The 14,126-nt window shown below is 40.4% G+C and overlaps 1 protein-coding gene across 1 annotated transcript in view; it reads right to left on the minus strand.

Annotated features, from left to right (window-relative positions):
• The window catches only part of PTPRT (protein tyrosine phosphatase, receptor type T), an 885,105-nt gene extending 872,407 nt beyond the window's left edge, over positions 1-12,698 (minus strand). The window contains exon 1 of the mRNA XM_027867127.1: positions 12,593-12,698. Within this exon, the coding sequence (XP_027722928.1) occupies positions 12,593-12,617 (25 nt within the window). The 5' untranslated portion in view covers positions 12,618-12,698. The remainder of the gene's footprint in view (positions 1-12,592) is intronic.
• Between the last annotated feature and the right edge of the window lie 1,428 nt (positions 12,699-14,126).

The raw sequence follows: 14,126 nt of genomic DNA on the forward strand, positions 1-14,126 counted from the left end.
CCCGGGAATGGGTAAGACTCTGGCAGTGCACTTCTTTTAAGGGAAGTGGGTACTGGCGCACAACTGGCAGAGGGCCGGCGTGCGGCCCGTATACCTAGAAATATACACAAAATAAATATAAAGACAACCCAATGTAGTAGATAGCTTGCTTGGAGCCAGAAGGCCCTAGCTTGAATTGCTACCTCTGAAACATACTGACTGAGTGAGACCTTGGCCAAGTTATTTAAACTCTCAGAACTCTAGTCAACTCTCCAATACCGTAAGCTGCTGAGAAGGTGCTGACATGAATTGGGAGAGGAAATCTCATCCAGGGAGTTCTTTATACCAGCGAAATCACAAGTCCCTTCTCTATCCCTATATATACAATGAATACAAAATATTAGGGAGAGAGAGGGGGAACAGGGAATGCATCAGCAATAGGGAGGATGAGGAAAGGCATAAGGAAGTAGGTGGCATTTGACCTAAGCTGTGAAGACTCAGGGATTCCAACTGGAATGATCACAAATTATGTCAGCATTGAGCTGGAGAACCTGTGGAATGGTGCAGGTCAAAAAGGACCAGGGCCAGCAACAACTTAGTCACTGTAAATTCTTCAAAGGGTCAGTTTGTAGGGATGGGCCATGTGGTTACTGAGAGCAGTGAGTACAAAGCCAAGGGCCAAGCTTAGGATGACAGTCCCTGCCAAGTTGGGAGTCAGAGACAACAGCTTTGAAGCATGATCAACATGTATGAGCAAAAGATTGGCATCCAGAAGCCCAATCCAGACAGAGAAGTGCAGCTAGGAGGACAGTCAAAATGTACCAAGCCAGAGTCAGGGTTTAGGGCTTGTGAAAATGGACAAGTAATAGAGTTCAGACAGAAATGCCACAAACTAAGTCTCAGCTTCCAGAATAGGTGGGAAAGAGGGAAGGGAAGGAGAGAAAATGCATTTATCAAGGACCTACTATGTTCCAGGCACTGTGCTAAGTGCTTTTACAAATATTTCATTTGATCCTCACAACAACCCTGTGATGTAGGTGCTATTATAATCCCCATATTACAGTTGAGAAAACTGAGGCATAGATTAAGTCATTTGCCCAGATAGAAAATCTCTGAGGGCAGATTTGAACTCAGGTCTTCCTGACTTCAGGCCCAACACTCTATCTACTGTACCACCTAGTTGCCTCTAGAGTAGGGTCTATGGGCAGGGCCATTTGCTAACACATATAGTCAGCATGCTACCCATTGCTCCTAAGACAGGAGCTGTCTGTCCTCTGCCCTGTAATGAAACAGCCATCTTGGCTATGAATAGAGAGCTATGGCCTGCTCCCAAGAGCAATGCAGAGTTCTCTACAGGTCTTGGAAGAGAATACAAGGTCTTGGGGAGTCTTTGCAGTTCTGATAAGTGAAGGAAAATAAACTCACATTCTTTTGTTCCTCAATAGACTTCTTGTTGTTTGTCCTTTGTACTCTAAAAGGACCCAGACATCAGGAAAGTGATGCCATGACATGTAAGTGAATTGGGTTTAAATGAGGGAGGTCTATGCAAAGTCACCAGCCTCACTTTCATCTCCAAAGTCATCTGGGTCCAATGGCCAGATATGGATCAGGATGACTAGAGATGGCCCAGGACGCAGTGGGGGACCTTGGTCTTTTTAAGTTAAGGTCTTTAATAGGTCTCAGGTTGACTGAGGCAATGCCCATTCAGTGATTAAAACTCAACAGAATATTATACAGGATGAAGGAATGAGTCCATCCCTAGGTCAAAAGTCTTAGAGTTGGATGAAGGACCTGGATCTATATTCTGCCTCTGACCAGTGATAACTGTGTGAATTTGGACAAATCCTTTAACCTTCATGAGTCTTCGTTTCCTCAAAAGACTAAATGACCTCTGAAATGCCTTCACACTCTAGGGAATCATAATTTAATGAGCCCACCCTCGATGGCAGGGGTTTTTCACCTATTTGTATCCTTATCCCATTAGCAGTCTGGTAAAGCCTACAGACCCTTTCTCAGCACAATATTCTAAAATGCATAAAATATAATATGTAGAATTACAAAGGAAAGAATTTTTGAAAAACAGTTAACAAAGTATTTTTTTTTGGAAAAACAAGTTTATGAACCTCAAACACTCCTAAACTAGCCCAATCTCTCTCATTTAATAGAAAACTGAAGCCCAGAGTAGAACGGTTCAGTGGAAAGAGCATCAGACTTGTAATTTGAGGGCCTGGGTTTGGAATCCTAACTCTGCTTACTACCTGAGACCATGGGCAAGCCAAGAGTGTCCAACTCTGAGGATGAGTTGAGGGAACCAGATTAAAATGTAATTGGGAAATATCTTGCAAAATACACAAAAAATACAATATAACATAATGTTAAGTTGTGGTATTCTAAGTCAATACACAGCCAGCAGGGATCCATTTCTATTTGTTTGACAGCACTGGGCTAGACAACCTCTGAGGCTCTCTCCATTTTTAAATCTATGGTAAATGACTTGGCCAAAGTCACACTGGCAATAAGGAGCAGGCTTGCAATGTGAGTCCAGGGTTTTAGATTCAAAACGCAGCATTTTTCCCAATACATGTTGTTGGCACATGGGGTAAATTCTCAAGAGAAGAACATGGTGCTTATACCATGGTGCACAGATTGAAGAAACACAGCTGCTTCTGGTACCCCAACAGGGCTGGAAGAATCACATTTGTTAAGCATTTAATGTATGCAGAAATAGAGAAAGAAGACCCTGTATTTACCTTCATGGAGCTCATCATCTAGTAGGAGCGTATAACAGACAAATAATAATCACATAATTGTATGTGCTAAGTACCTAAGAGGGGTAAAAACCAGTGCTTTAGGAGGGATAAGGCGGGGCAAGGTGGAATCAAGAAAGATTTTATAGAGGAAGTGGCATTTGAACTGGGCCTTAAAAACTGAGTAGAATTTTAGTAGATGGAGATGAGATAGTGGTGAAAGAATTCTAAACATCGAGAATAGTAAGAGAGAATACTCAGAAAAGGAAAGGAAAGGAAAACATTGTTGCCACATATGGTGCAAGGAGGACAGCTGGGTGAAATAAGACTGGCATGATAAGATGGTATCAATTTTCAGAGTGCTCTGACTACCATAGTTAAGAAATTTGAACTTTATTTCTTAGGCAGGAGGGAGTCATTGAAGGTTTTTGAGCAAAGGAGTGATGCACACTAAATGGAAGATTTAGTAGTATTAGCCAGGCAGCATATGAAAAATGGTTTTTATCAAAAGAGGAAGTAGAGGTGGGAAGCCCTCCAGAGGAGGCTTTTTAAAGGTCTAGGTGAGAAGCAAAAAGGGTGAGAAGTAACTAGGGTATTGGCAGGGGAAACAAAAAGGACATGGATGGGAGAGAGATCTACAAACGAACATATGGGGAAAGATATTTGAGGTAAAAGGCTGGTCCATTTAAAGAAACATAAGCAGGAGCAAAGAATGACTTTATCATCCCTTTAATTTCCTCCTCTCATACATCCATAATTGTCAGAGACAAGATCCAGACAGAGGGAAAATGTGTGGAGTTTCTCTCAGATTTAACTATGGTTTCAGAATAAACAAAATCACAAATAATCCAAGAGGCAACAAAGACTCATGGTGAGTAGCAAGCAGCAGCATATTATCAATGATGACTTGAGCATGAGAAATGCTATAAATGACATTACCAAGTATACATATTACCTGAAAATGAGATCTCTTAAGAGTAAGGGATAACACATGGACAGTCTAAGTATTGTACTGGTACAAACCCCTCAGACATGAAAAGAACAAGAAGATTACCTCTTATGTAGTGACATCATTTACAAATGATTCACAGAAAATTATGGATGAAAACTTAACAAAATGAGAATGCATAGAGAGGTTAAGATTTACCCACGGATGAAAAAAACACATCAATTAGCTTACCAATACACTAAAAATACGTTGAAATATAAAATATGCTGCTACACCCAAATATCTCCATGATACCTTATTTTTAATATATTAAAATCTTTGAGGGTTGTTTTGCATTAACTTCATCTCTTAATATATCCCTCCCCTAATGAGGGATCTTTAGGCAGTTAGGTGGTACAGTAGATGGAGTACTGAAGTCAGGAAGTCCCAAGGTCAAATCCCACCTGAGATAATTACTCTCTGTGTAACCCCCTTGAGCAAGCCAAAAATGATCTCAGTTTCCTTACATATAAAATAGGGATCATTATAGCATCTACTTCCCAGGGTTGTTGTGAGGATAAACTGAGATAATATTTGTAAATAAAGTGCTTTGCAAACCTTAAAGCACTATATGAAGGCTATTATTATTATTATTATTATTTACTATGTCTGTAACAAAAATTTTTAAATATAAAAATGTTCATAAAACTAATCACATCAACCAAGTATGACAGCAGATGCAACATTCTACATCAATAATCCCCCACCTCTGCAAAGGCAAGGATATGCATATCTCTTGGTAGTTATAGTAACAAAGCATCCAATTTGGGGTTTCCTTTTTTTTCGATTTACATTGTTGTAGTCATTATGTATATTGTTTTCTCAATTCTTCTTACTTCATTAGCAATCAGTTAATTTGAAGTTTCTCATGCTTCTCTGAATTCTTCTTCTTTATTACTTCTTATGGTACAGTAATATTCCATTATATTGATGTACAGCTATTTGGGACAGCTAAGTAGTACAATGGATAGAGTGCTGGGCCTGAGTCAGGAATACTCATCATGAGTTCAAATCTGGCCTCAGACACTTAATAGCTATATGACCCTGGGCAAGTCACTGAACCCTGTTGGTTTTAGTTTCCTCATTTGTAAAATGAGCTGAAGAAGTAAATGGCAAACTACTCCAGTATCTTTGCCAAGAAAACCCCAACATGGGGTCACAGAGAGTCAGACATGACTGAAATGACTGAATAATAACAAAGACAATTATTTACTTAGACATTGCCCCAATCAATGTATCTACTTTATTTCTAGTACTTGCTACCACAAAAAGTGTTACAGTCAATAGTTTGGTATTTTCAGGACCTTTCTTTCTTTGAAATCCTTGGTTATATATCCTAGCCATTTTAAAATTGGTCAATTGAAAGCTTTTTAATGTAGATTCTGAAAATGCTCTTTAAAAACAAAACAAAGCTTTTTGTCCTACAGCCTATAAACCATAGACGGATGAAGAACTTCCACAGTGTAATGATAGAGCCTACTCTTAGAACCAGAGCTAACCTTTTGATCTGTGTGTGTGTGTGTCTGTCTGTCTGTCTGTATTCCAATTTCTTTCTTTCTCGCTTCTCTCAATTGCTCCTTCTCCATCTCTTCCTCCTCTCTTCCCTCTCTCACCCTATTTCATACATACCTATACACACAGTAGCCTTTCCTTCCTTCTCCTCCCTTTCTTTCTATTTTCCTCCCTATCCATACACACACACACACACACACACACACACACACACACACACACCAGACAATACAGCTAATGCAATGCAGACTGATGTGTAACAAAAGGAACTTTAGGGAAACATCTGAGATTTAGCTCAGAAAGATAGCAGCGTCTCACACTCAGAATGTTTTTTCTTTCCAAGGGTTTCATGTTAAATTCTTGATATTAACTTAATAAATGTGCTTGATATGACTGAAGGTATTTTCCCTTTGTCCCTGAAGTACAAGGACTGCAGGCACTCAGAAGCTGTAGAGGTACACAAAGCCTGGGGTAGACAGGGCCTTGAAGAGAAAGCACTCCCTGGTATAAAAGAGGGGAAGGCCGGCCAAGGCTCAAATGAATTAGAGACAGCTAGGGAGATCCATTCAACTCAAGGCTAGCCTGGTTTTGACATTTCACTGCCAGACCATAAATCAGCTTGTTGAGTTGGAAAAGAATTTGTGTCTCCTAATGTCTTTCAAAATGTATATAAACACACTCACACTCACACATACACATACACAAACACATATATGTTCTGGCCATTTAGTGGAAGGGCTGTTGAATGTGGGAAAGGAGTTTCTAACTTAGAAGGAAACAAGATTCATGATTCCTCCTATACAGTCAGACTCTGATTTATTCCTCTAACAAGTTTGTTCATGTATTTCCTTGTAAGAAGGAATATAAGGAGATGTGAGGCAGGGGTGGGGGGAAGAAAACCCTGCTAACTATATTTATTACATTATCTTGATAGATCCCCTAAAATCCTTCACCTATACTTCATCAGTTGTATCCCCCATACTTAGCACAATGCCTTGCACATAGTATACACTTAATTAATGCTTGTTGACTGACTATTGACTGGTGTGGAAGGGACCTGGAGTCCTCAAAGATTAAGTCAGGGAAATGCAAGCTCTCATGACTCTGGTCAGCTGACAAGGATACAAGTACAGATGAGAGGACAAGCTCTATGACTGTCATCTAAACACCAGCCTGACCAAAATTTGGGGAGGCTCATCACCAAGTTGGAAGGAAGGTCATGAATTTTTCAGTCACAGCTACTCTAAGAGACCATCCACCAATTCACAGATGGGTCGGGATACTTAAAATATTAAAGTAAGTATCCCAGGATCTCAGAGCAGGACGAGACCATGGAGGCCATCAAATCCAACTCATATCTGAACAATAATCCCCTCTACAACATACCCAAGATGTCCCCCAGTCTCTTAAGAACTCAATGAGGGGGGAGCCCATAAGGCAATGCATTCTGCTTGTGGATAGTTACTAGAAGTTTTATATCAAGCTTAAATTTGCCATCCTGCAATTTCTCCTCACTGCTTCTAATTCTGTCTAGTGCCAAAGAGAATAAAACTAATCCCTCTTCCAATATTTGAAGATGAATGAAAGAAAAAAAAACTTTAAGGATTTACTAGGTACCAAGCACTGTGCTAAGCACTGGAGATACAAAAACAAATGCAAAGGCAGTCCTTGCCCTCAAGAGTTTACATTCCATTATGGGAGAAAACACACCAGTAGTGACCGGGGAGAAGCTAGGGAAAGTTACAGGCATAGCGAGTGGGCAGGCGGAATGTAGACTGAAACACCCCCACCCAGGAACAATGGCAGAGTCGACTTGACCATGGTTCATTGCCCCAGGACTGCTGTCGAGGCTGGGAGGTGGAAAGAATGCCTGCACTAAGAGCAAGGCAGATGGCAAGGCTGTGGAGGAGATGGTTAGAGAGCCAGGAGTGATGTGAACCATGGCTGAAACTTTTCCTGAAATAGTGGTCTAGGAGAGGCAGTCACCAAGAAGGAAAGCAGGGTCCCAATGCACAGGTTCTAGTCATGCCCTTCCAATGCTTCTTTTCTCTAGGTAGATATTCCCATTTTCTTTAACCATTCCCAGTGGAATGAAGCTGAGGGCAGGGCGGGGCAGGGCCATTTTTTACTTTTGTTTTTGTGTTCTCAGTGACAAGGACTTTGCAGGAGCTCAATAAATAGTTGTTGAATTGGATGAGTCTCCTCTCTATCCTAATTACCCTATTCTGGTCACTCTCCATCTGATAAAGATTCTTCCTAAAATGTGGTACCAACAACTGAATACAACACTCAAGAATACCACCTCCTGAGTCCTGGACACCATGCAGCTTAAGACCAAATTATCTTATATACAGTATATTCAGAAAGAAAGGCTGGGAGGGGAGGAGTTGGTGGGGGGGAATGAATCAGTGCTGGGCCTAGAGTCAGGAACACCTGAGTTCAAATACTTACTATCTGTGTGGCCCTGGACAATTCACAACCTCTGTTCACCTCAGTATCCTCAACTGTAAAATGTGGATAATGATAGTATCTACCTCACACAGTTGTTATGAGGATCAAATGAGATGATATTTGTGGAAAGTGGTTAGGACAGTGTCTGGCACATAGTAGGGCATTATATAAATGTGCGTTCCCTTTTCTCCCCTATATTACTTTAAATCATATTAAGTTTACAACCCACTAAAACCCCCAGATCTTTTTTAGACAAACTACTGTCTAGTCATGCTCATCTTGTTGAATTTAATCCAAGTGTGATAATACCTTTATCTGTGTTAAATATCATCTTACATTCAGCCCAGGGAGATATATGTATGTGCGTCAGTGTGTGCATATGTATATAAATACATATATATATACACATATACATACATACATGTATGTATATATATAAGCATATCTGTATATTCATATATATGTATGTGTACAAATATGTATATTTTTTCATTCATTCAATGAATTCATTTGTTTTTATGGTGCCAAACTTGGATAAAACCCTAGATGAGGAGAGGAAAATTTTCTAGTAGGGACCATGTACCCACAGACACAAAGCACATTTATCTAGTGACTCACGACACTCTAAGCTACTTCTCTTAATACTGAACTCCAAGATTTTGCTGTTTCTCTTCTCGTCTATAAATATCAATTTCCTATTTTTCAGCTCTAACCAGACTAGGTATTAGACCATGAAGAGGAAGATGAAGATGAAGGAATGGAGTATTAAAAAAAAAAACAAATGGAGAAGGAAATAACCTAATGACGGTTGGAAGGAGAGCCAGGAAATGCTGACATGAATACCTGAGGACTGGCAAATATATTAGACCTTTGGCCACCATGGACTGATGATACCTTTCAAAGGCAGGCACAATACCTACTTTATAATAACTCTGACCTACAGAAAGGAGGGATGTGAAGTGTGGTAGACTAGAAAGAAAACCCTGGGTTTGATGTCAAAAGACTTAGACCCATATTCTGGTCTTGCTGCTGAGTACCTATGTGATCTTGGGTGAGTCACTGAATTTCCATGGACTTCAGTTTTCTCATCAGTGAAGTGAGGGCACTGGACCAGATCTCAAAGGTCTCAAAAACCTATGGTCCTGCTCAGAATTAGTTTATTTCAAGTACATTGCAATGAGAGAGACTCATCAATGCATGGTTCTGGAAGTTTCTCTACATGGGATTCTGTCACGTTGGAGAACAGTGCCAAAGAGTCAGCTGAAGATAATTTGCAGTTAATTCAAAACTTTAACAATGATTTTTATTTTAAAAAGATTTATTTATCAATTTAAAAAACCTGAACATTTTAACTGCTGACAGGGAGAGTACCAACTTTGCCAAGTTGGGCAAAGGCAGGTGGGCATTGTGCATGTCTTCCTACAGTCCTTCCAACACTGACTCTTTTACTATGGTGAAAAACACTAATACATTTTATTTTTTCATTTTTAAATTTTTTTTTCAATTAACAAGCATTTTTTTCCTCCCACTTCTCTTTCCATGGGAAAAGAAAAAAATAAAAACAAAACCTTTGTGACAAATATGCTTTTCTCTCATCTTTTGTCATCTTTGTCAATGTACTGGGTATGAAATGAAACCTGAGAGTTGTTTTGATTTGCATTTCTCTTATTAGTTGGGCGTGATTCAGAGCAATTTTTCATAAGGTTGTTGATAATTTGTAATTCTTTTGAGAAGTCTGCTCATATCATTTGACCACTTATCCTTTTGAGGAATGTAGAGATATTTTCTAAAAGGTCTTATATCCTTTAAAAAAATGAATTATTTTGAATATTGAAGGGGGCCCTGAAGAGATTTAAGCCGACTTCATCAGAGGGGGACCAAAAAGCTTCCTCCCCCATACACACTGCTTCTGATAAGAGCAAATAATTCAAACTAGTTTGAATTAATTCTCTGATTTCTTTGCATAAACAGAATTCCCAGCTGGTATGATCCACAGGACAGAATAATTTAGTGATCGTTATCAAATACCTCTATTTAGCAAAAACTCAGAAGATCATATTAGTACCAGCCACTATTTATGAAATGTCACTTTCATATAATAAGGGACTTAGATAATTAAGGCTGGAATCAAGAATTAATTCTCTCTGCAAGGGGTTGTTATTAGTTAAACCTAAAGGAGGCAGAGGATAGATTCCTATAATTTCTTTGCTCTTGTGTTCTACTACTCTCCTTCCCAATTACTCCACGCTGACTCCCTTTCCCTTGCCAAAGCATGGAAATTCTTCTACATGGGTCCCACCACCAATGGAGTCGGGTGAGGATTAAAGTCTCAAGGTTACTCTCCTGGGTCAGTCAATATGATAAAGAAGTAATGTGATCAAGCAAACTGGATTACTCAGTGGCCAAACAGGGCAAGGAAATTTTGTCTCTTGTCTAAGGATCTGAATGAGGGCCTAAGGGCCAGGAAAGGTCCTTGGCACTAATTATTGTAACAGTCACTCTAGGACATGATTACCTCTTCTTGTTAAACTCCCTATTCAACAGCTTTCAATTTAAAGGAGTCTTACTGATCTCTGACCATGGCTTCCAACTGACAGGAACCTGGGAACAGCATGATATAATGGAAGGTGGGTTTAGAGTCAGACGACCTGGATTCAAATTCTGGCTCTGTCACTTATTATCTGTGGGACCTTAGGCAAGTAGCTAAACTTCTCTGCATCTCAGTTTCCTCATCTATAAAATGAAGGGCTAGGTTTCTAAGGTCCCTTCCAGCTCTAAATCTATATTCTTCCTTGGGTAGATGGAGGAGCCCAGATAGGTATCCAAACACCCTGGGGTTTCAGGTTCCTGTCCTCATAGCCTTTGCCACTCTCCATGGCTTGGGCAGATGCCTTAATCACAGGAACACTGATAAAACCAGATTTGGGGATATCTACAAGAATCCTCAATAAGATGACTCCTGATAATCACCATCACCTGTGTCCTTTCCAGAACTTCTCACCTCCCTCTAACATTGGTCCTCCTGCAGTTGTGAAAACATTCCCAAGGAAAACAGAAGCATCCTGTTATCACTTCTTCGGTGACTCACCAGGCTTCTCCTACTGCCTTCCCTTCCACCTGGTTTCCTCATCATATTCCTGATCAGTTCTAAGAAACCCCTCTCTTATCTAGTTCCAACCCCCTCAAAAACTTCCCCCTTGCACTGAGCCTCAGGCAGGAAACAGTTAGCAGCCAAATGCCAATACCAGGAGGAAAATGAGATGTAAAATGCCAGACAATGCCCTTCAGAATGTGGTACCATAAAGACCAACATAAACTAACTGGAATGGCATTGGTCTCTACAAAGGCTTAAAAATAATTCTGATGCCATAAAAAGCAGTCGAGGATATGTAAGTTCCTCCAACAGGAAGGCCTTAATAGTACTTTGGAGTGGGCTACTGGGGATGAAAACAGGGTAATTTGATGGGAAGCTTGGGGATATTTCAAGGAGAGGGAAAGATCTGGGATGACTGCTCCCATAAGCTGAAGGAATAAAGATCAGCAAAGCATCCACCTCCTAGAGGGTGATGCACATTGCCTTTTTCCTGCAATTTAATACAAAATCTTGAGTAGTAAATCTCACTCAGGAGTAAGCTACTTGCCACTGTCAGTGTCAAAGCAAAGGCTGGATGACCATTTGACAGAGAGGACCACAGAAGGGATTCATGCTTCAGGAAGGGGTTGTAACATATGATAAATAACATGTATATGGTTTTGACCTCTTTTCCCTCTGTACTCATAGAATCATAGTACTCTAGAGCTAGAAGAAACCATAGCAGTTATTTATTGGAAATTCCAATCCAATATAAGCATTTCCTTTAAAGCATCCCTGACAGTGTGCCCTGCAGTTTCTACTTGGACACTTCCAGGGATGGTAATTTCCCTTCCTCCTGAAGCAACTCATTCTATTATTAGACAGATAGAAAATCCTTTCTAAAATATAATTCATATAATTTCCACAACCAGGGATGGTCCTAGGGCCATAACTGGAAGGGACATTAGAGGTCAAATTTCATTATTTTATAGGTAAGGAAACTGAGGCCCACAGAGTGACTTGCCTAGGGTGCCATCTATTGTTTTTGTTGACTCTTCAGAATCCCACTTGGGGTTTTCTTGGCAGAGATACTGGGGTGGTTTGCCATTTACTTCTCCAGCTCATTTTACAAATGAGAAAACTGAGGGAAACAGGGTTAAGTGATTTGCCCAGGGTCACACAGCTTACTAGTGTCTGAGGCTGGATTGGAACTCTGGTGTTGCTGATGCCGGGTCCAGCGCCCTATCCACTATGCCACCTAGCTGTACAAGGTACTATAGATAGTACATAAGTGGCAAAGCTGAGATTTGAACCCAGGTCCTCTAACCCCAAGTCCAGAGCTCATGCTATTATATAATGCTACTACAGCAATAACGTGTAGTCAAAAACAAAAACAAAACCCTCTTTTATTTGAATAAGTGGCTATCCTCCAAGATCGTCATTAGTGTCGTCTTAGCTACCTTTGCTCAGTGAGATGATCCAGACGCACTTCTCAGTCCAGGCATACAGCCAGGCATACATCTGGGCCTTTAGCCTCAGAGGCTGAGTTCAGAATTTAAAACACCAGGACCAGGCAGTATTGCTTTGGCCTTCCCACAACCATGGTAGGTCTGGCATTCACCTTGGCATATATTCCCAGTCAGAGTAACCGTCACTACATAAGATAGATAGAGAATTATTGGAGCTTTGCCAGAGAGCCGGGGGAAGGCATACATGACCCCAGAAATCCTTTCCCCTCCCTGTGGTTCCATTCTTATCAGAGCCCCTATACCCTGCAACACTGTCTATAGCCACACCACAATGAACAACAGGTTTTGTCCTTTTGCCTGATCGCATACATACCTGTGGGCACAGCAGGATCCAGCATCGGCTTTTCCCAAGTATTAATTTGCTCCCAGGTAAATCCATTGGTCCCCAGAGCAACGCTGTAGCCACAGCTGCTGTAGTGCTCATCAAATGAACAACCACCTGAGGACAAAAGAAATATGAATAAATATATCGATGATTCTCTTCATTACTTCTGTCTCCTTGTTACCTTATCTGCAGCAAGGCATCTTAAATTCTGGGAAAGGAAAAAAAACCACAGGCAAATGAGATTTTTATTCTTGCTGTTGATGCACCTGGGAAAGGCACTGGGAGCTGAAGTCTCTTTGTTTTAAAACTCTTATTTTTTCTTAATAACAGTGTTATTATTAATAAGCCAAGTCCCATTGATTCCAATCATGGTTCTTGCGGGGCTAAGCAGCAATCACTCATTCCAAGCATGAGCAATGAATGCAGGTATGGACAGCATAATGGCTTCTTGCAATCTGGCCCTGGAAAAACAGATGCTTACAAAGGACTGTTTTCTGGGGGGCATTAAGTTTAAAATGAATTTAAATGTCTTATAACCAACATTTAAAATAGCTTGTTCATTTCCCCCTAAGTTTTAAAACCTCTCCCTTTAACGGTGGGAGGCATCAGGGCAGAGTAGATAGGGGCCAGCCTTAGAGTCAGAAAGCCTGGTTTCAAACTCCACCTCTCCCACATCCTAGGTATATGGCCAGGGGAAAGTCACTATGAGGCAGATAACTGGCATAGTGGAGAGAGAAAAAAATCTTGGAGGCACAAGGATCTGAGTTCAAATCCTGCCTCAAGTACTTACTAGCTATATGACCCTAGGTAAGTCACTTAAGCACTCTGTGCCTCAGTTTCCTCATTGGTAGGATGGGGATAATAATAGCACCTACCACAGAGGGTTGTGTGAGGTTTAAATGAGGTACTATTTGTAAAGTGTTTTGTAGACTTTTAAAGAACTTTATACATACTACTACTGCTGCTGTTGCTGCTACTACTGCTACTGTTGGTGGTGATATTATCATTATCTTAGACTTATAGGTAGCTCTCTAAGACTGTAAGCTACATTTAGGGTGCCACTCTTGCAGATCTGCATTGGTGGAGACAATTTCTATACCAAGATTTCCCTGGATCCATGAAATCACAGATCCAGACTCTTTCGCTGAATTTTAAATCCCTTATAATTTATGCATTTGCAACAATTTAATCAAATTAGTTCTGACAAGTTCCTATTAACCATATATTTTGTGCCTGATACCAGGAAAGGCACCAGGAGAAATACAAATTATGTATAACAACAACAACAGTAATAAAAATAGCTAACACTTATACAGCGCTTACGATGTGGCGGGCACTATGTTGAGTGCTTCACAACTATTAACTCCTTTGATCCTCGTAACAACCCTGGGAAGTAGGTACTATTATTTATCCTCATTTCACAGATGAGGAAACTAAGAGAAACAGAAATTAAGTGACTTGCCCAGGGTCACACAGTAAGTGTCTAAGGCCAGATTTGAGCTCACGTCATCCTGATTCAGGC

This window comes from Vombatus ursinus, unplaced genomic scaffold (assembly GCF_900497805.2).
Source record: "Vombatus ursinus unplaced genomic scaffold, bare-nosed wombat genome assembly UNPS02014785.1, whole genome shotgun sequence".
NCBI classification, from domain to species: Eukaryota; Metazoa; Chordata; class Mammalia; order Diprotodontia; family Vombatidae; genus Vombatus; species Vombatus ursinus.